This window comes from Protomyctophum parallelum, assembly GCF_964188405.1.
Source record: "Protomyctophum parallelum genome assembly, chromosome: 18".
Classification (NCBI taxonomy): domain Eukaryota; kingdom Metazoa; phylum Chordata; class Actinopteri; order Myctophiformes; family Myctophidae; genus Protomyctophum; species Protomyctophum parallelum.
Window position 1 is genome coordinate 15,853,456 of NC_139716.1, and position 21,685 is coordinate 15,875,140.

Here is a 21,685-nt window from a genome sequence, read left to right on the forward strand (position 1 = left end):
TTTAACCAGGGGGGCAGTCAGACAGATATTTAACCAGGGGGGCAGTCAGACATATATTTCGTGAAGCCACTAAGGAAATCGGGACATCCTGAAAGTTCATATAATGGCCTGTTGTGGCACTGTCATTGGGCCCAACTTCACCTAGACTGTATTATCTTAACCCATTGATGCCTGAGGCCGAATCTGGGAACGCCTTCTAGGGCCTGACCTAAGGTTTCTGAAAACCTTCAAATTCTGATGATTTTTTTTTAAATAGTTATGTTGCTACATGTATAGCAATAGCTGATGAGACACAGAGAGCGCGCCGGCATCAAGGGTATACGTATACGTTGCACCAGGCGTCAATGGGTTAATAAACAGGGTCATGAATACTTTCTGCTTCCAGTCACTAGTTTAAAGTCTCATTTCTCATGTCATAATATTCTTTTTGGAAAATGATGGTCCCATTTATTAAAAAAATGACCATGAAGTCGCGTATGTTCTGAGGGGCGTGGCTACCGTTACAGTCTATGATCGGGAGCCACCCCCCGTTCGAGTCAAAATAAAAACCAACAAAGAAGAAGGGGGGGGAAGTCCCGCCTCGTTGTCTGGGCCAGCCAATGGCCAGCTGGGCCCAAACGGATCTAGAAAGATGGCGATTTACAATACAAGGACTGACTGGCTTCATCTTACGTCCATGTCAGACCCGGAGAAGGCTTTGTCCATATTTTTTTACAGTCTATGGTACGTACCTGCCGACGCGCGGTTTGGGCAGCCCGTGGGACTGGATGTAGACGCAGTCTCCGACCTTCAGCCACATGCCGCTGTAGCGCAGCTGGTCGAAGTATTGGGCGCCCGGCTCCGCCCCGTCCTTCATCTCCACAGGGACGTCCTCCTTCTCCTGGAGCGAGAGAGACACACACACACACACACACACACACACACACACACACACACACACACACACACAGACAGACGTTTTACAGCGGTCGTTTTAACCCATTCTGACCTGAGATCAGATTCTATAAATGTCTTCTGCATCCTGACAGTTTTCTGAAAAAGCTATGTTTCTGTGTCAGTCGTTCTTCGATCTTTCAAAAATAGCAGACCTACAAGCTCGTAGCGCGCCACTCGGTGGCGCGCTATGAGCTTGTAGATTTGCTATTTTTCAATAGCTAAAGCATAACGTAATGCTAACACCAAAAGGGGTTCCCGCCCCAAAATGGGTTAAACTCTATTCATATCAAGGTCCATTATTTATGCTGCCTAGCCTGATTATCAGACTGTAGCTTTCTTGAAGCTTCAGTCTGAGCCATTTCAAGGGGGAGGGGATTAGAATTCCCCTCAACCAATGGTAGCCATTGTTGTTGTTTTTCCACTCCTTCCTCGTGTGTGTTTAGCGCCGTGTGATGACGCTGAAAACGGGCCTCGGCGCTGATTGGTTGTTCGTTTAGACCCACCCCCCACCACCACCGATTCTCATTGGATAATAAATTTTTGTACCGGAGAAATTATAGGTTCACAGTGCACCAACACCAGACCTACCACAGACCCATCATTTGATGAGATTTACGCTAAACTTCAGGCGCTAAACTTTGAATGTTTTGTTGTCATTGTTGGATCAGATTTTGTCCGCAATTCCATGCTGTGTTGATGTTGGTACTATTAGGAGAGACAACAGAGAATGGAGAAGAATTGATATTTTTTGCCTAATTGACCTATTAGGTAAGCCCCTCCCCCAAACTGCAATGGTCCAATCACAGCAAAGCATAACATGGGTTAGACAAACCTCTCCACCAATAGTTTTTCTATTATGATATAACATAAATGCGACGCACATATTTTTCCAGTGCATATGGCACTGGCAGGCCATGTTGACGGATTTGTGAAGGTCTGGTTCCAAAAATGAACCAGTATTTAATGTGTAAAGTCCATGATATTTACAGTGAAATAGCTTCACTTCACAGAAAATAAGTATTGCATTATCTCTCTCTCCTTGTCTATGTAGCTCCTAGGGTCGGTCAGTCGGTCAGGTTCATTTATTTGTTTGTCCCCGTGGGGCGATTTGGTTTACAGCAAGGCATAACACAGGCAGGTAACATGAAACACAAAAACACAGCAAAAAGGCACATAGTACACATAGAACAATAAAACAGGATGGCAGTTCGAGGTATCAGTGTAACATTATAATTCACAACTTTTTCAGAACAGTTGTATACATTCATACAAGTGAGTCAGGTGACTAGTTACCTCCTCCTCCTATCGGCATTTAGAGCCTGGATAGCTACAGGCACGAAGGAGAACTTATACCTGTTGCTTTTGGCCCCTTATGGAACTTTTAGGCGAATGCCAGAGCAGAAGCAGCTTGAACTCAGAGCTGAGGGGATGGGAGTTGTCCGTACAAATGGACTTGGCTTTCTTAAAGATGGAGTGCCGTGATTTCTCTCCACACTTAAACATGATCATCAGGTGTATTTAGGTGTATATGAGGTATAATTCTTTCAAAAAAAGTGTACAGTATTTGTTAAAATGATGGTTTTATGTGGACACACCCACCAGTTCATTAGGTATGCGTGAGTTTAACCGTAGCACCACCCACCTAATCCAGTCCCTCCGCCTCCTCCTTTAAGACCACCCACTTGTCCTAGTCCCTCCCCCTCCTTATAAAATGACAGCCCATGGCTCTGCCCTTTTGTTTACACAATGACAAATTGGTGTCTGTAATGTAAAAAAAGGTTATAAGTGAACACTTCCCATATTTCTGAGATATCGTATAAGCACCATTATGCACTTATACTGCCACCATCCATGTATAGGCATATAATCCACGCATCCATACCATATCAGATCTGTTTTTTCAGATGTTTTATAATCATTTATTTATTTCCTCCAATTATATTGACCCTATTGTCGCAATCAGCTCAGCTCATCATCCAATTAAATCATAGTTTAACAATTAGTTTGATAGATCATTTAGCCTACAATATATTGTAGGCTATTGATTTCCTCCAGCTAAGCACCCTGGCATTAAAACTGTCCTTTATCTGACTGCATTGAGTTTCAGCAAAAGTTGCCAGATTTAAAGAAACAAGCGGCCAGGTCCAGAAAAATAAGTCACAGAAATGTCCGTGAATATTCATGAAAACGTTTCAACAACACCAATCCTTTTAACAACATATTAATCTGAGGGTCCTTCACATGAACCATTGGTCAAGTCAACCACATCTCCCCTGAAAGTTACTTATATGAAAACAAGCCCAAGTCGCTTGTAAAAGCCAGACATGGCAACATGACTTCCAGTGCGACACAACATACTCCTAATTCTTGACTTTACAGCCTTGTATAAGTATTAGGACCTACATATTGACTACAACAGCCAACAAGAATGCACACTGACACTACACTCTGTATCAAAGCCCGACCACTGTGATTATAAAAGAAACAACCTACTCCTTGAGAAGAGCATGAGCAACTATACAGCAGAGCAGGTAGGCTGCCTATAAGGCTGGTTTGTTGTGGTTTCCTTGATTAATCCTGAGGACCCGACGTGAACATTTACTTGCTTCCAATCTAACGAAAAACAGTCTGCTCTGCTGTGAACTGGAAATGTATGAAATGACTGTTTGAAAATCTGCCACACAGACACAGAGCAGCAAACTGGCTGGCTGCGCCGTTCAGTTCACACGTGTGTATGTGGCAGGCAGCTCCGCCCACAGAGGTTGTCGTATTTAAAAAATATGTATAGAGGGGGAGGTGCGTGTGGGCGTGCCATTTTTTACGTCACACTATCCGTGTTTACTTCATTGGCCCGTTTGACCGTCAAGGGTTCAGCCTCCAGGAAGAAACCCTAAATACAAAGTTATTACACCATTGGACATAAAAACGACTCCAGGGTGTCTAATGAAGTACTGTCACCCCATAGACGCATGAAAAGCTGGAAAAATACAAACATTTTGGCACTCCATCTTTAAGCACCTGATTTTTAAATACTTGGTCTAGACTACTGAAATTTACTCCGGCAATCTTTGAGGCCGTTCTCACAATCCTACCAAGGTGTTTTTTTTTCCTTTACGTTTAGGTTTCCATACCAACAAATGATGGAGAAGGAGATAACTGACTCACTAAAGGCACTGTAGAACAGTTTCATTAGGGATTTGTCAACCTGAAATGTGGCGAGCTGCCTCAAGCAAAAGAGGCGTTGTTGGCCTTTCTTGCACAATATTTCACAGTTCACATCGAAGTTAAGCTTGCTGTCAAATGTAGTACCCAGGTATTTCTAAGTGGTCACCAGGTCGACTTGCTCACCATGGACAACACTGTTCTGGGGAACTGGGGGGATCTCCTGAAGTCTACACATATTTCCTTGGTTTTCGAGACATTCAGTTGGAGAAAGGCATCCCCACACCAGGAGAGAAAGTCCTCAAGTACTTGGCCATGACCAACTTCATCATCACCAAGCAAGCGGACTATGATGGAGTCGTCAGCGTATTTGATAATGAATCTGTTGGTGTGCTGACTAACGCAATCATTTGAATATAAAATATACAAGGCGGCGGACAAAACACAACCCTGAGGTGAGCCGGTAGAAGATGATAATAGGTTGGATAAAATTCCATTGACCTTTACCTGTTGTGATCTATAAAGTTTGTCTGCCAGAACATGAGGCTGAATTGTAATAAACTCTGATGAGAAATCTACGAAGAGCAGCCTGGCATGCTTCTGACTACCTTCTAAATGTTTATAAAGAAGATTATAAACATTCGATGAGGCGTCTTGAACGCCTCTCCTGGTTCTGTAGGCAAACGGAAAAGGGTCTAACATAGACTCCGTTTTGACCAGGAGCTCGGTTTTAACCGAGGTCGGTCGTTTGGTCTCTCTCTCTCTCACCTTGTCGATGTAGCTCCCAGGGTCTCTCTCTCTCTCTCTCTCTCTCTCTCTCTCTCTCTCTCTCACCTTGTCGATGTAGCTCCCAGGGTCTCTCTCTCTCTCTCTCTCTCTCTCTCTCTCTCTCTCTCTCTCTCTCTCACCTTGTCGATGTAGCTCCCAGGGTCTCTCTCTCTCTCTCTCACCTTGTCGATGTAGCTCCCAGGGTCTCTCTCTCTCTCTCTCTCTCTCACCTTGTCGATGTAGCTCCCAGGGTCTCTCTCTCTCTCTCTCTCTCTCTCTCTCACCTTGTCGATGTAGCTCCCAGGGTCTCTCTCTCTCTCTCTCTCTCACCTTGTCGATGTAGCTCCCAGGGTCCACGGGCTCAGAGGTGATTGGCAGCAGCTTGTTGTCCTGGTCAGGCTTGGCGAACATGGAAGCCACGCGGACGACGGGCAGAGGCAGCTCCCGGGGCGTGAACCTCACGTTGCCCACGGGCATGGCCCAGATCTTGATCTTCTTGAACGACTTGTTCCGCGCCGCGTAGCGCGACTCGCACACGAACACGTCCTCGGGCCGGAAGCCGTCCGGCTGGAACTTGAAGTAGTCCTGAATGAATGAACAGAACGCACACACACCAAATGAATTGATTAACATTAAAATGTATTAATTATATTAATATTTTACCTATCATTTTATAATGGGCATGACTTTTGGGGCAAGTAGAACATGACCCGTTACCTGCCCAACGGGCAACTGCCCCTGAGACCGTTAAGGTCAACTGTGAACCTCTGCCAGGACCCCTATTACCATGACAAAGGACACCATGCACTTGTCCAGGACTACATTACCCAGGACTACATTACCCAGGACCACATTACCCAGGACCACATTACCCAGGACCTCCATTACCTTGACAAAGGACACCATGCACTTCCCCAGGACTACATTACCCAGGACCTCCATTAACTTGACAAAGGACACCATGCACTTCCCCAGGACTACATTACCCAGGACCCCCATTACCTTGACAAAGGACACCATGCACCTCCCCAGGACCCTGCGTATGGGGGCCTTGTTGTAGTAGTCGCTCTTGAACACTTCCTTCTCCAGGAACTTCCTGGTGGCGAGGTGGAAGGTCTCACTGGGACGGTAGTACCAGCAGCCATACAGCCACTTCTCCCCTACACACACACAGACACAGACACACATGAAATACAGTCTATAGCAGGGGTAACCAACCAGGGGCTCGCGAGCTACCAGTAGCTCGCGGGAACCTTTCAAGTCGATCCCGAAGTGACGGGCAGCAATACACAGCAGAATGTCGTTCGCAAAAAAAGAGCAGATCTACAAGCTAACAACGTATAGAGGCTCGATGCATTTCAGCTTGAAGATCTGTTCCCCTTGCTTCCACCGCACCGCCCTCGGCCCTCCCCCTTTTAGCACTCTGTGCTCATGTGCTGTCTGTTGTTCCCCTCGCAGGCAGCACACAGAGCAATGAGAGCATCAGAGTGAACGCAGCATGATAGCGTCCCCGACACGTTGAATATTATTATTTGTAAAGTTCGAACGCCAACTTTTAACACTGCACGGCTGCACGCACAAATAAAGAGTGCACTCGGCACTCGCACATGACGGATTATTATCGATCAAAACAATCCTTAGCGTGTTGCACAGCATGAATGATATAGTAATCACCGACCTGGCTGGATAAATATCACTATGACAAATTGTCAAAATGTTTAGTGCCGCTGTCAAAACATGACACAGTGAGAGTTGAAGATTCTAACTATTGAACAAGAAAGCCACAGTTTTGAAGGAAGTGGGTCCTAGACAGGGCTTGACGCTTAGCTCATGGATGCATGGATGATAGACAGACTATCCGTTTTTATCCTGCTGTTCCATCATGTGATATTCGATGCAGGGCAAGATGCTCGATTGTGAATTAAATTGTAACATTCTCCTTGGCTTTGACTACTTCAGACAGAACATCTGACACACAGCTACGGTAGACTATTAATTTACTATTAGCTGTTAACTTACTCGGCTGCCTACCGTTGCTCGTTAATCAGGTCACACAATGGATGGACCACTGATATTTATCAATCCAGGTCGGTGATTTTGTAACATGCTTTTGTAAGCGACGCTAAGGATTGTTTTGATCGATAATAATCCGTCATGTGCGTGCGCGAGTGCACTCTTTATTTGTGCGTGCAGCCGTGCACAGTGTTTCTCCCACGTTTGGTTAAAAGTTGGCGTTCAAACTTTACAAATATGTGAATATTCATTGAAATGGGAAACAAAATATTGTGCTGTAAAAGCAATTCATGTCCTTTGCATTTTTTTTTATTAAAAAAAAACTCAACAAAGAAGTTTATTTGTATTTTTGTCCTAATATTTTTTATTTCTAATACATTTGTCTTAAAGCGCAAATAACATACTTTCTAAAATGGCTTTTAATATTTAATATATTGTCTATGTCCCTCAAAGTTATTTCTAATGGTTTTGAGCCTCAATCACCACTGATATAACCAGGCCTTGTCATTTCTTTCTGGACTTTGAAAGCAGTTTTAGCTGCAGTACCACAATGTCCTGAGGTGGTGGGGGTGCAGATGCAGATTATTTAATATTTGAGTCATTATAATACTGATGCTAGATAAAACCAGGTTGTTTCCATTCCATGCCAGCTTGGAAAATCGACAATGGTGGACATTGTAAACAAAGTGGAAATTATACAAAGTAGGGTGACATTGATGACATCACGATGAGGCCAAAATCAGTTGAGCTGTTCCTGAGAGCAATTTCTATTAAAGCACCTGATATGATATGAAAGCCTGATTGTTCAAAATTGGTTATTTGTGGGGATAGAAAACACATATGGGAGCTCCAAAAACAGAAAAGAAATGGAAAAAGTTTAATTCTATGTTATAGGTCCTTTAATATTATTTGACATTGATAATATAACTTACTATACGTTTTTATTCTTATTTAAGCTTTAGTCTTTGTGTGGATGTGTGCACATGCATTGAGCCTGTCAGAAATAGCAAAAAAACAAGTGTTTTTTCTAACACGTTTTAGTGGTAGATCTTGGCTTACAATTGGGAATAAAATGGGCTCTTGGGCTTGAAAAGGTTGGTTACCACTGGTCTATAGCAAAGAATTAAAAGTGGCAGAGTCACTAAATCACCTTTACAGGAGAATTCCATGCTAGAAGACTTTTTTACCTTTCTTACCTTTCTTTGTAGTTGTTACGTCCCCACCAAAGAGGTCCAGGTGTTTTTTTGTGCAAAAACTCCTTATTGGCTATTTCCACTACTATTTCCTCAATGAATTGAATGGGAATTGAATGGGGCTATGGGGTGTTGTGCTAATCCGCTTATTTGCATCGAAATAAGTAGTAAAGTGCGCCGCTTGGGATATTATTTACATTATGAAGAGAGGATATATTTAAAAAATTATAATTTTGAGCAATGGAAATAAGCGAATTAGCACAACACCCCATAGCCCCATTCAATGCAATTCATTGAGGGCTTATGGTAGGGGAAATAGCCAATAAGGAGTTTTTGCACAAAAAAACACCTGGACCTCTTTGGTGGGGACGTAACGACTACAAAGAAAGGTAAGAAAGCTAAAAAAGCCTTCAAGCATGGAATTCTCCTTTAAGCCAAGTCCTTTTCATAGTGTATATTCATTGTGTTTGTCAGTCGGTGGGTCAGTCAGTGGGTCGGTCAGTCAGTCAGTCAGTCAGTCGGTGGGTCAGTCGGTCAGTCGGTCGGTGGGTCAGTTACCTGCTCCGTCCTCCCACAGCCTCTCGATGCAGACGATGTGGGGCTTGTGGTTTGGCTCCTTTGGCTGAACGTACACGCAGTCTCCCACGCGGAACGTCTGGTTCTCGAAGGTGACGTCCTGGCTGTAGGTGCGCTGCGGCGCCCCCTGCTGCCAGGAGGACGCCTCGCCTCCCGACACGTCCTCCGGTTTGTCGTCCTCCTCCTCATCGCCCTCTGGTGGAGAGAGGAGAGAGAGGACAGGTTAGCAAGACGTTAGTGTGCATTCATCAAATTACTGCGATTAGGAGATTGTGTAATAATTATGACCCACATATAACCCATTTAGACCTTGAGGACGATTCTAAAGAAATCGTCTTCTAAATCCAAAAGGTTTCCTGTAAATCCAATCATGTTTCTGTGTCAGTGGTGCTCAACCTTTTTCACGTCTAGGACACCCCAGAATTATATGTAATTGGCCGCCGACCCCCATCTGAAAAGATGGTGTTCCTCTGCTCTCCTACTTTAAAACAGTTAAAACACAACTCTCCTCTCTAGATAAACACACCTTTGCTCTTCTCTCTAGTTAACAGTTAAACCCACCTCTCCTCTCCTCTCTCTAGTTAATAACAGTTAAACCCACCTCTCCTCTCTAGTTAAACCCACCTCTCCTCTCCAGTTAAACCCACCTCTCATCTCCTCTCTCCTCTCCTACCTCTGCTCTCCTATCCTCTCTCCTCTACTCTCCTACCTCTGCCCTCCTCCTCCTCTCTCAGGGCATCTTGTCTCTCCTCTCCTCTCCTCTCCTCCCTATAGTTAAACCCTCCTCTCCTCTCCTCTCCTACCTCTGCCCTCCTCCTCCTCTCTCTTGGCCCGGTCCTCGTCCATCTCTCAGGGCATCTTGTCTCTCCTCTCCTCTCCTCTCCTCCCTATAGTTTCTCCTCTCCTCTCCTACCTCTGCCCTCCTCCTCCTCTCTCTTGGCCCGGTCCTCGTCCATCTCTCGGGGCATCTTGTCTCTCCTCTCCTGCTCGGCGTCACTGTGCAGGGTCTTGGAGGTGTAGTTGAGGGCCGAGGACAGCAGGATCTCTCCGTTCTTACACAGCTCGTCACGGATCTTTATGAAGAACTGCTGCAGCTCCACAGAGTCCTCGAAGATCTCAGAGTCCGTCCTGTACGTGGAGACCAGACACAGTAGATGTAACTAATTACCCTTCTTTATTTTAACCCATTCTGGGCGGGAACCCCTTTTGGTGTTTGAAGCATCGTGTTATACTTTGGCTATTGAAAAATAGCAGATCTACAAGCTCATACAGTAGCTAAATATACATGTTCAACCTGAGGACGATTCTACAAACGCCTTCTAAATCCTGACAGTTTTCTGAAAAACCCTCATGTTTTCTGTCAGTCGTTCTTAAACATTTTCATGTCAAAAGACCCCCAAAAATATATGTACCGGTAATTGGCCGCTGACCGCCATCTGGAAATATGTTGTTCCAGAGACCCTCCAGAAGCAGAGATTTGAGTTGAAAATGCTCACTCTGAAAGAATATATTCAAAGATTTGCGCCACGTTTTCGCGATTTTTGCAAAAAAAATAGCAGATCTACAAGCCCGTAGTGTGGCACTCGGTGCCGCGCTGTGAGCTTGTAGATCTGCTATTTTTTTTGCAAAAATCGCGAAAACGTGGCGCAAATCTTTGAATATATTCTTTCAGAGTGAGCATTTTCAACTCAAATCTTAGCATTTAGCTCAATAGCTAAAGAATAGATTCAAAATCCCTTCGGTCATTCAACCCAGAATGGGTTAATTTAGTCTCGATATGTAGTCTAACCCATTTTGGGCGGGAACCCCTTTTGGTGTTAGCATTATGTTAAAAATAGCAGACCTACAAGCTCATAGCGCGCCACCGAGTGGCGCGCTACGAGCTTGTAGGTCTGCTATTTTTGAAAAATCTAAGAACGACTGACATAGAAACATAGCTTTTTTCAGAAAACTGTCAGGATGTAGAAGACATTTTTTAGAATCTGATCTCAGGTCAGAATGGGTTTAAACATGCATGTAGTTTTAGTACCTGTTGAGGCGGCGGGCCTTCTCCAGAACCTCGAACATGTGCTCCTGGAAGACGTCGAGGCGGCGGTACCGCCCGCGCTCCACGTTGGACCGCACGATGTCCAGGTTGAGCTCCGGCCTGTCGGCGCCGCCCGCCGGGTCGGCCGCCGCCGGGATCTCCGCCAGGGAGTCGCTGTAGCAGCGGCCCTCCTCGTCCTGGTGACCCATCACCGACACAAACAGGTTCCTGATGAGCTCTCGTACCAGGGGCCCGGCGGCGGGCCCCTGGGCGTCGTCCCCTCCCTGCTGCAGGCGGTGCGTCTCCAGGAGCACGCGGTGCAGAACCAGCGCGTCGCGGTAGATCAGGGACTCCGGCTCGTTGTAGGTGCAGGCGTTGTTGAACATCAGGTTGAAGTCGTCCACCAGGGACTCCACGTCCTGGAGACACAGGGGAGGGACGCCATTGGTCAACGGAGCCACCGGGGAGGGACACGATTGGTCAACGGAGCCACAGGGAGGGACATGATTGGTCAACGGTGGCATTCATACAGCCAGTGTTGGCTAAAACTAAAACGAAAAATCGACTACCTTTTTCCATTGACGAAAACTAAATGAAAACTAAGCTATGGTGACCAAAACTAAGACTAAATATGTTGACAATTGACAACAAATAAAAACTAGATTACAATTTACAATTTAGGCATTTAGCAGACGCTCTTAATCCAGAGCGACTTACATTAAGCAAGAACAAAAAGCATGGGAATACATCACATAAAAAGCATTTATCATGAAACATGTGTAAACTAAGAACGTAACAGTGGAATATCTATATAATGAAACTATACATATAAACTATACATATATACTACTATGCTATACATATGTACTATGACGTGCTATGACTACATACAATGCAATTATAGTGCTGTCTACATAACATGCTAAGTCTGTATCAAATGCAATCTAAGTCTACAGAAATGCTATCTAAGGGGGTGGGGTAAGTGCTATGGGCCATGATGGAGTCTGAAAAGGTGTGTTTTCAGACTACGGCGGAAGATTGGGAGTGATACTGCAGTTCTGACTGCAATGGGAAGTGCAATCCACAGTTTTGGAGCCAGAAGGGAGAAGAGTTTGGGACGTGTGGAGCGTTGTCTAGAACGTTAGGAAGGGACTAGTGGACAAGAGATCCAATATAAGTCATTTTACACATGGTTGCATGCTGAAAATAGCCGATCTACAAGCTCACAACGCGTCGCAGCACGAAAGAAAATAAAGAAAATATGTAGTTCCAGTGTTGTAAATCTTATACCTGGTAGCGTCCTCCCGCCATGTGGCTGCGCAGACGGTCTAAATGTCATACCTGGTAGCGTCCTCCCGCCATGTGGCTGCGCAGACAGTCTAAATGTCATACCTGGTAGCGTCCGCCCGCCATGTGGCTGCGCAGTCGCTCCATGTCCAGCGGTCTCTTGATGGTGGCGTAGTAGTCGGGCAGCTCGGAGCGCGAGGGCAGGCGGAGGAAGATGGTGCTGAGGCGGCGGCCGCGGCGGTCCGTGAAGTTCCTCACGGCGTCGTACAGCTCGTTGAGACGCTGCTGCAGCGGGGTCAGGTACTTGGACTTCTTGGGAGACACGCCCACCTTCCCTACAGATGGGGGGGGACGAACAGCCATGTGAGTACAACAGTTTGCATGTAATGCACATTTTAACCCATTTAGGCCTGACGTAAAAAAAAAAACAAGCCCAAATCAATTAATTACCAGCTGCATTATTATTATCTGTGGGTCTGCTGCTGACGTTATGCCACTTTTTAGCTGCGCTCCGCTGTTATGCTCAAATTAGTGACCCTAAATAATTCTGAGGCAACATGGCTGGAGACGAGGCAGCCAATCAGAACTGCTCGACTAGCCATGCCGTGCAGACGATGGGATGTTATGGGTTGTTGCCAGTGGTGGCAACTGTCGTGACAGAAATAAGCTAAGCAGCCTCCAAAAACCAAACCAGGCAAGCAACTGTGAATGAATCCACGTTAGGCTGGAAATATGCAGACTTGGCAACCAACTGGTGACAGCAGAAAATGATCTCCTGTCGATCTCCTGTCGGGACTTTCACAAGCTAATTTTGACCAGCTTGCAGCTGGTAATAAAAAACGTTCGCTCTGAAAGAATATATACCTATTCAAAGATTTGTGCTGCAATGTTTACGATTTTTCAAAAATAGCAGATCTACAAAATAGCTAAAGTACATAACAGAATGCTTGAAACACCAAAAGTGGTTCATGCCCAAAATGGGCATGAACCCAGTTAGATAGAAGTTAGATAGAATAAGTTAGATAGAATAATTTCAGACGAAAAAAAAATACCAAACGATAGCTCTACCAGAAATAAAACGCAAATCAAAAGGGGTATTGAACCACTTTCAACCTGGTTTAAAACAGTGTTTTTGCATGTCATAATTGTCAAAAACTTTTCAAATAAATCAGTGAAGTGAGGGGCGCTAATATATTAAAGTCTAACTCATGTTGCAGGTGATGTAAAAAAAACAAATAAACAAAAACAAAAATTACATTCTCTATATTGTTAATGGTATTTAATGTCTGTGTTTTAGGGACAAGATGACGTAAAGTTCCTTTCATTGTCAATGGCGTTTTTAATGTTTGTTTAACTAAAAACAAACATTAAAACTGTATATGCCCCTCAAAAAAGAAAATCCACAAGCTTGTGACGGATTGTGATCGTTTGCTACTTAACCCATTCTGACCGGGCACCCATTTTGGGTGGGTTAACACTTGGGTTAACACTTGTTAATGGGTTAACACTTCAGGAGAGACATAAATAAGACTAGAGGTAGCGTGAGGTATTACGCCTCCCGGTTTGAGTTTGATGGATAAAGTTGAAAACGTACTGAGTTTGAGTTTGGGAGAGGCCAGGTCCTCCTGCTCCTCAGGAGAAGGTCCCAACTCCTTACGCTTGTCTTTCAGGATCTTCTCCAGAATGTCTGCATCGTTGTACACCTGGGAGAAAGAAAACAATGGAGTTATACACCTGGAATGGAGTTATCCACCTGGGAGGAAGAAAACAATGGAGTTATACACCTGGAATGGAGTTATCCACCTGGGAGGAAGAAAACAATGGAGTTATACACCTGGAATGGAGTTATACACCTGGGAGGAAGAAAACAATGGAGTTATACACCTGGAATGGAGTTATACACCTGGAATGGAGTTATACACCTGGAATGGAGTTATACACCTGGAATGGAGTTATACACCTGGAATGGAGTTATACACCTGGAATGGAGTTATACACCTGGAATGGAGTTATACACCTGGGAGGAAGAAAACAATGGAGTTATACACCTGGAATGGAGTTATCCACCTGGGAGGAAGAAAACAATGGAGTTATACACCTGGAATGGAGTTATACACCTGGGAGGAAGAAAACAATGGAGTTATACACCTGGAATGGAGTTATACACCTGGGAGGAAGAAAACAATGGAGTTATACACCTGGAATGGAGTTATACACCTGGGAGGAACAAAACAATGGAGTTATACACCTGGAATGGAGTTGTACACCTGGGAGGAACAAAACAATGGAGTTATACACCTGGAATGGAGTTATACACCTGGAATGGAGTTATACACCTGGGAGGAAGAAAACAATGGAGTTATACACCTGGAATGGAGTTATACTCCTGGGAGGAAGAAAACAATGGAGTTATACACCTGGAATGGAGTTATACACCTGGGAGGAACAAAACAATGGAGTTATACACCTGGAATGGAGTTATACACCTGGGAGGAACAAAACAATGGAGTTATACACCTGGAATGGAGTTATACACCTGGAATGGAGTTATACACCTGGGAGGAAGAAAACAATGGAGTTATACACCTGGAATGGAGTTATACTCCTGGGAGGAAGAAAACAATGGAGTTATACACCTGGAATGGAGTTATACACCTGGGAGGAACAAAACAATGGAGTTATACACCTGGAATGGAGTTATACACCTGGGAGGAACAAAACAATGGAGTTATACACCTGGAATGGAGTTGTACACCTGGGAGGAACAAAACAATGGAGTTATACACCTGGAATGGAGTTATACACCTGGGAGGAAGAAAACAATGGAGTTATACACCTGGAATGGAGTTATACTCCTGGGAGGAAGAAAACAATGGAGTTATACACCTGGAATGGAGTTATACACCTGGAATGGAGTTATACACCTGGGAGCAACAAAACAATGGAGTTATACACCTGGAATGGAGTTATACACCTGGAATGGAGTTATACACCTGGGAGGAAGAAAACAATGGCGTTATACACCTGGAATGGAGTTATACACCTGGAATGGAGTTATACACCTGAAATGGAGTTATACACCTGGGAGGAAGAAAACAATGGAGTTATACACCTGGAATGGAGTTATACACCTGGAATGGAGTTATACACCTGGGAGGAACAAAGCAATATGAATATTAATATGGGGCAGGTTTATCACCAGGGAGATCTATTTACAAATGCAGGTTCCACATAGTTTCCAGACTAATATCTACACAGTGGTATTGGGCTGGCTGCGCCACAGGCTAGATAATTGAGATAAGTTATAAGTTATTATCACCTGAGAGCCCTCCTCGTTGTAGTGGCGAGCGTTGCGGAACATGAGCCTCATGTCGTTCATCATGGCCTCCTCGGTGGCGTAGCGCTCCTGACGCACCGAGAACTCCACCGTCTTCAGGTCCATGGGCTCCAGGATCACCTGGAGGAGGGGTCAGATCAATTAACACACCTGGCAGGAGGGGTCAGATCAATTAACACACCTGGGAGGAGGAGGGGTCAGATCAATTAACACACCTGGGAGGAGGAGGGGTCAGATCAATTAACACACCTGGGAGGAGGGGTCAGATCAATTAACACACCTGGGAGGAGGAGGGGTCAGATCAATTAACACACCTGGGAGGAGGAGGGGTCAGATCAATTAACACACCTGGGAGGAGGAGGGGTCAGATCAATTAACACACCTGGGAGGAGGAGGGGTCAGATCAATTAACACACCTGGGAGGAGGAGGGGTCAGATCAATTAAAAAGGGGTTCGCGTCCTGAATGGCTTCCTTGATCCCCCTAGTGACTTTTAAGAGGTTTGCCTCTGGCACACTCTCCAGCCATTGCTCCGGCTTTGACGAGTAGCAATTGCTGTGTTCTTAGTTTTATATTAGGTTAGTAGTTTCATGATGTATTGTTCTCATTAGTCTTTTTTTAGTCTGTACTTGGTTAGCTATTTAGACTCTCTCTGAGCCTCCCTGGTAGTAGGTTTTTGGTATTACAGATGTCATATGTTTGTCTGACATAGAAGACATTTTTAGAATCTGATCTCAGGTCAGAATGGAAAACTGTCAGGATGTAGAAGACATTTATAGAATCTGATCTCAGGTCAGAATGGGTTAATCAGACCAGTGTGTGTCCAGTGGAAACCTCGTATGAATCTGATCTCAGGTCAGAATGGGTTATTACCTTGTAGTAATCAGGGTAGTCCTTCTTGGAGGGTTTCACCATAAACAGCTCACAGAGCCGCCGTCCGCTGCCCGCCTCGCGAGCCTCCGTCACCGACCCGTACAGAGACTTCATCCTGTTCTTCTTCACGTTCTTCTTATGGCTGACGATGAGAGAAAGAGAGACAGAGACAGAGACAGAGAGAGAGCATACATGACGGGACACGATAATAGGCTTTCGTATAACACATTTAGAGCCAGGCGGTTCCTAGGCACCCCTTTTACCCTAAAAAGGCAAAAAACTACAAATTGAGGACCCCGTGACACGGCTGTTGAACAGAAGTATTAGCCGACGCTGTTTCAGCGGGTCGATCTAGCATGAAACTAGCATGGAGGATGATAATCTGCTAAACGGAGACTAGCGCTAATTTTTTTAAACATAAATATAGCTATAAAAAACAGCAGATGTACAAGCTTGCAGATAACATGTCTTGCATATCTGCTGTTTTTGAATAGCCAACCTAAAAAGAATATGGATAAAGTTGTTAAAATTATTGATTCTGTTTTTACAAATTTAACTGGCCCCACCGTTTTCCCCTTTTCTTCTGTGTATATACAGTGTTTAGCATTTGTTGATGATATGAATTATTGTGTAAATTCAATCAGTCAATCAATCAACCAACGGCCGTGACAGAGATGGATGTAATTCCCACCTCTTCCTCTTGGTGGTGCTGCCTGCGTCAGACGACAGGATGCTGTCTCCATCCTCGTCGTCTCTCCTCAGGAGCTCTCTCTTCTTCATCTGAAACAAACAATTATTAACAATTAAACAATACAATAATTTATTAACAAGTCAACTGAAACAAAATGCAATCATACAGGTATATGGTGTGTGAGAATACCATAATGACAGTAATCCTTAATCATATCCAATCCTTTTGGAGAGAAATGAGTCGTTAATGTCAGGGCACTGATGTTTATGCACTGTCAAATAGATCTATTCTAAGGTGGCATATACATAGACATATTATCCTGCTCATTACTGTGCAGAATTATATATACATAAATCTTCGTGTTTGAGCACAAGATGCAATTTGAGAACCCACAGAATGTCATTCGTGCGTCTGGAGCATAGACTGTAAAACAAATATGGACAAAGCGTTCCCCGGGTCTGATATGGACGTAAAATGAAGCCAGTCAGTCCTTGTATTGTAAATCGCCATCTTTCTAGATCCGTTTGGGCCCAGCTCGCCATTGGCTGGCCCAGACAACGAGGCGGGACTTCCCCCCTTCTTCTTAGTTGGTTTTTATTTTGACTCGAACGGGGGCTGGCTCCCGATCATAGACTGTAACTGTGGCCACGCCCGTCAGAACATTCGCGACTTCATGGTCATTTTTTTAATAAATGGGACCATCATTTTCCAAAAAGAATATTATGACATTAGAAATGAGACTTTAAACTAGTGACTGGAAGCAGAAAGTATTCATGACAATGTTTATTAAGGTAATACAGTCTAGGTGAAGTTGGGCCCAAATACATGGACCTCTATGGAGCTATGGGTTTTTTGGGCCCAATGACAGCGCCACAACAGGCCATTATATGAACTTTCAGGAAGTCCCGATTTCCTTAGTGGCTTCACAAAATATCTGTCTGACCGAGACAGAGAGACAGAGGTCTGGAGGCCCGTTTGTAGATGTTAGAGTTGGGCATGTTGTATCACTTTACCTGCAGTATCTGCTGCAGCCTGGAGGCCCGTTTGTAGAGGTTAGAGTTGGGTATGTTGTATCACTGTACCTGCAGTATCTGCTGCAGCCTGGAGGCCCGTTTATGGGCATGTTGTAACACTTTACCTGCAGTATCTGCTGCAGCCTGGAGGCCCGTTTGTAGATGTTAGAGTTGGGCATGTTGTAGCGCTTTACCTGCAGGATCTGCTGCAGCCTGGAGGCCCGTTTGTATCACTTTACCTGCAGTATCTGCTGCAGCCTGGAGGCCCGTTTGTAGAGGTTAGAGTTGGGCATGTTGTATCACTGTACCTGCAGTATCTGCTGCAGCCTGGAGGCCCGTTTAACACTTTACCTGCAGTATCTGCTGCAGCCTGGAGGCCCGTTTGTAGATGTTAGAGTTGGGCATGTTGTAGCGTTTGGCGTTCTCAAACATCAGGCCAAGGTCCGCCTCCATCTGCTCCACGCCACTGTACTCCCCGTTCCTCATCCTCTCCCTGGGACAGAAAACCAAACGTCAATAATGATAGTGGTCACTGGAACATATAGGAGAACAAACCAAGCATCAATAATGATAGTGGTCACCAGAGAACATATAGGAGAACAAACCAAGCATCAATAATGATAGTGGTCACCGGAACATATAGGAGAACAAACCAAGCATCAATAATGATAGTGGTCACCGGAACATATAGGAGAACAAACCAAGCATCAATAATGATAGTGGTCACCAGAGAACATATAGGAGAACAAACCAAGCATCAATAATGATAGTGGTCACCGGAACATATAGGAGAACAAACCAAGCATCAATAATGATAGTGGTCACCGGAACATATGGGAGAACAAACCAAGCATCAATATAATCCTCTTCATCACTGTAGCATCCAAACATCATCAATCCTGCGGGCAGCAGTGGACGAACGGTTAGCGGAGCGGTCTTGATATCGGGAGGTCGCTAGTTCGTATCCCCGGACCGGCACGTTAAAATTACCACCGCTGAAGTGCCCTTGGACAAGCCATTGAACCCCTACCATGAAATGTTCTATGAGCAGGGCCTGGCTGTAAACAAGTTCTTGAGCTTAGTCCAGTTACCCTGGGTAAACATAGTACCTTTCCTTTCTTTCCACTCCATCGCAAACCAGTTGTTTTTTCACCCAAAATTGTATTTAAATGTAAAATGTATTTGGGTTGCGGACCTCCAACCATCTCAAAGATACATTGTGCCAGGGACCTCCAGAAGCATCGATTTGACTAAAAACCATTCCCTTAACATCTAGTTTTTATTTGTTGACAAAAACTGTCTTGTCTTCTTTAGCTTCGTTTTGGCCGGTGGGAAAAAAGGTAGTCGATGAACATTTTTCGTCCTAATGTCTTAGTCGACGCACTCGACACCGTCCCAGCCATTCATACCTAGTCTCGTGTTGCCAGACTGTTACTGTACCTCTCGCTTATTTCCAAATGCTTCCGTCGTACAGTCTGGAGCAACGGTAGCTCTGATCATGAGTAAAATATAAATGCTTCCGTCGTACAGTCTGGAGCAACGGAGGCTCTGATCATGAGTAAAATATAAATGCTTCCGTCATACAGTCTGGAGCAACGGTAGCTCTGATCATGAGTACAATATAAATGCTTCCGTCGTACAGTCTGGAGCAACGGAAGCTCTGATCATGAGTACAATATAAATGCTTCCGTCATACAGTCTGGAGCAACGGAGGCTCTGATCATGAGTAAAATATAAATGCTTCCGTCATACAGTCTGGACTCTGGAGCAACGGAAGCTCTGATCATGAGTAAAATAGAAATGCTTCCGTCGTACAGTCTGGAGCAACGGAAGCTCTGATCATGAGTACAATATAAATGCTTCCGTCATACAGTCTGGAGCAACGGAAGCTCTGATCATGAGTAAAATATAAATACTTCAGATTTTCATTTTGGACACATTTACACATCCCTAATCCCTACCTGATGAGCTGCAGAGAGGTGGGCTGTTTGATCTAATCCCTACCTGATGAGCTGCAGAGAGGTGGGCTGTTTGATCTAATCCCTATACCTGATGAGCTGCAGAGAGGTGGGCTGTTTGATCTAATCCCTACCTGATGAGCTGCAGAGAGGTGGGCTGTTTGATCTAATCCCTACCTGATGAGCTGCAGAGAGGTGGGCTGTTTGATCTAATCCCTACCTGATGAGCTGCAGAGAGGTGGGCTGTTTGATCTGCTGGTAGTAGTCTGGGTATTCCCGTCGGGAGGGCAGCGTGAGGAAGGGCTCAGAGAGGAGGAGGCCCTGGTTGTTCCTGCATCCCCGCACGGCCTCGTAGAGCTGGAACACCGGGCTGGACGGGTCCATGGAGGAGCTCTGGCACTCCGCCTCCGACTCCACCTCATCGTAACGCACCGAGCCTGAGGGACAAGGAGCACAGGGGGAGGTATTCACCCATTCTGACCTGAGATCAGATTCATACGAGGTTTCCACTGGACACACACTGGTCTGATTAACCCATTCTGACCCGAGATCAGATTCTGAAAATGTCAGTTGTTGGGTTAACCCATTCTGACCTGATTCTAAAAATGTCTTCTACATCCTGACAGTTTTCCATTCTGACCTGAGATCAGATTCTAAAAATGTCTTCTACATCCTGACAGTTTTCCATTCTGACCTGAGATCAGATTCTAAAAATGTCTTCTACATCCTGACAGTTTTCCATTCTGACCTGAGATCAGATTCTAAAAATGTTCTTCTACATCCTGACAGTTTTCTGAAAAAGCTATGTTTCTATGTCAGTCGTTCTTAGATTTCTTTTAAAATAGCAGACCTACAAGCTCGTAGCGCGCCACTCTGTGGCGCGCTATGAGCTTGTAGATCTGCTATTTTTCAATAGCTAAAACATGACATGAATTGCTAACACCAAAAGGGGTTCCCACCCAAAATGGGTTAAACAATTTAGCTAACCCACATGTTAGCCGACTTCTTTTTTTGAGAGTGAGTAATTACTCGACTTCAGTGGTTTTCTCTTGTCCACTAGTCCCTTCCTAACATGTTACTCTAGTTTTTTTATCTGTTGACGAAATTGTCAACATATTTAGTCTTAGTTTTGGTCATCGTAGGTTAGTTTTAATTTAGTTTCCATGTAGTTTTCGTCAGTGAGAAAAGGTAGTCTTGGTTTTAGTCGACGTTAACAAACGCATGTAGACAGACGGTGTAAACAGGACACTGTGCTTTATAGACGTTAACAACACATGTAGACAGACGGTGTAAACAGGGCGCTGTGCTTTATAGACGTTAACAACACATGTAGACAGACGGTGTAAACAGGACACTGTGCTTTATAGACGTTAACAACACATGTAGACAGACGGTGTAAACAGGGCGCTGTGCTTTATAGACGTTAACAACACATGTAGACAGACGGTGTAAACAGGACACTGTGTTTTATAGACGTTAACAACACATGTAGACAGACGGTGTAAACAGGGCGCTGTGCTTTATAGACGTTAACAACACATGTAGACAGACGGTGTAAACAGGACACTGTGCTTTATAGACGTTAACAACACATGTAGACAGACAGTGTAAACAGGACACTGTGCTTTATAGACGTTAACAACACATGTAGACAGACGGTGTAAACAGGACACTGTGCTTCATAGACGTTAACAACACATGTAGACAGACGGTGTAAACAGGACACTGTGCTTTATAGACGTTAACAACACATGTAGACAGATGGTGTAAACAGGCGCTGTGCTTTATAGACGTTAACAACACATGTAGACAGACGGTGTAAACAGGACACTGTGCTTTATAGACGTTAACAA

The 21,685-nt window shown here is 44.6% G+C and overlaps 1 protein-coding gene across 1 annotated transcript in view; it reads right to left on the reverse strand.

Annotated features, from left to right (window-relative positions):
• Nucleotides 1-21,685, reverse strand: part of LOC310875792 (protein polybromo-1-like) — a 51,153-nt gene that overhangs the window by 12,160 nt on the left and 17,308 nt on the right. The window contains exons 11-23 of the mRNA XM_083789163.1: nucleotides 20,053-20,269; nucleotides 18,226-18,367; nucleotides 16,862-16,950; nucleotides 16,171-16,312; nucleotides 15,281-15,418; nucleotides 13,556-13,664; nucleotides 12,067-12,296; nucleotides 10,678-11,093; nucleotides 9,562-9,776; nucleotides 8,631-8,843; nucleotides 5,869-6,026; nucleotides 5,197-5,451; nucleotides 732-880 (exon numbers count right to left, since the gene is read on the reverse strand). Of these exons, the coding sequence (XP_083645289.1) occupies nucleotides 732-880; nucleotides 5,197-5,451; nucleotides 5,869-6,026; nucleotides 8,631-8,843; nucleotides 9,562-9,776; nucleotides 10,678-11,093; nucleotides 12,067-12,296; nucleotides 13,556-13,664; nucleotides 15,281-15,418; nucleotides 16,171-16,312; nucleotides 16,862-16,950; nucleotides 18,226-18,367; nucleotides 20,053-20,269 (2,473 nt within the window). The remainder of the gene's footprint in view (nucleotides 1-731; nucleotides 881-5,196; nucleotides 5,452-5,868; nucleotides 6,027-8,630; nucleotides 8,844-9,561; nucleotides 9,777-10,677; nucleotides 11,094-12,066; nucleotides 12,297-13,555; nucleotides 13,665-15,280; nucleotides 15,419-16,170; nucleotides 16,313-16,861; nucleotides 16,951-18,225; nucleotides 18,368-20,052; nucleotides 20,270-21,685) is intronic.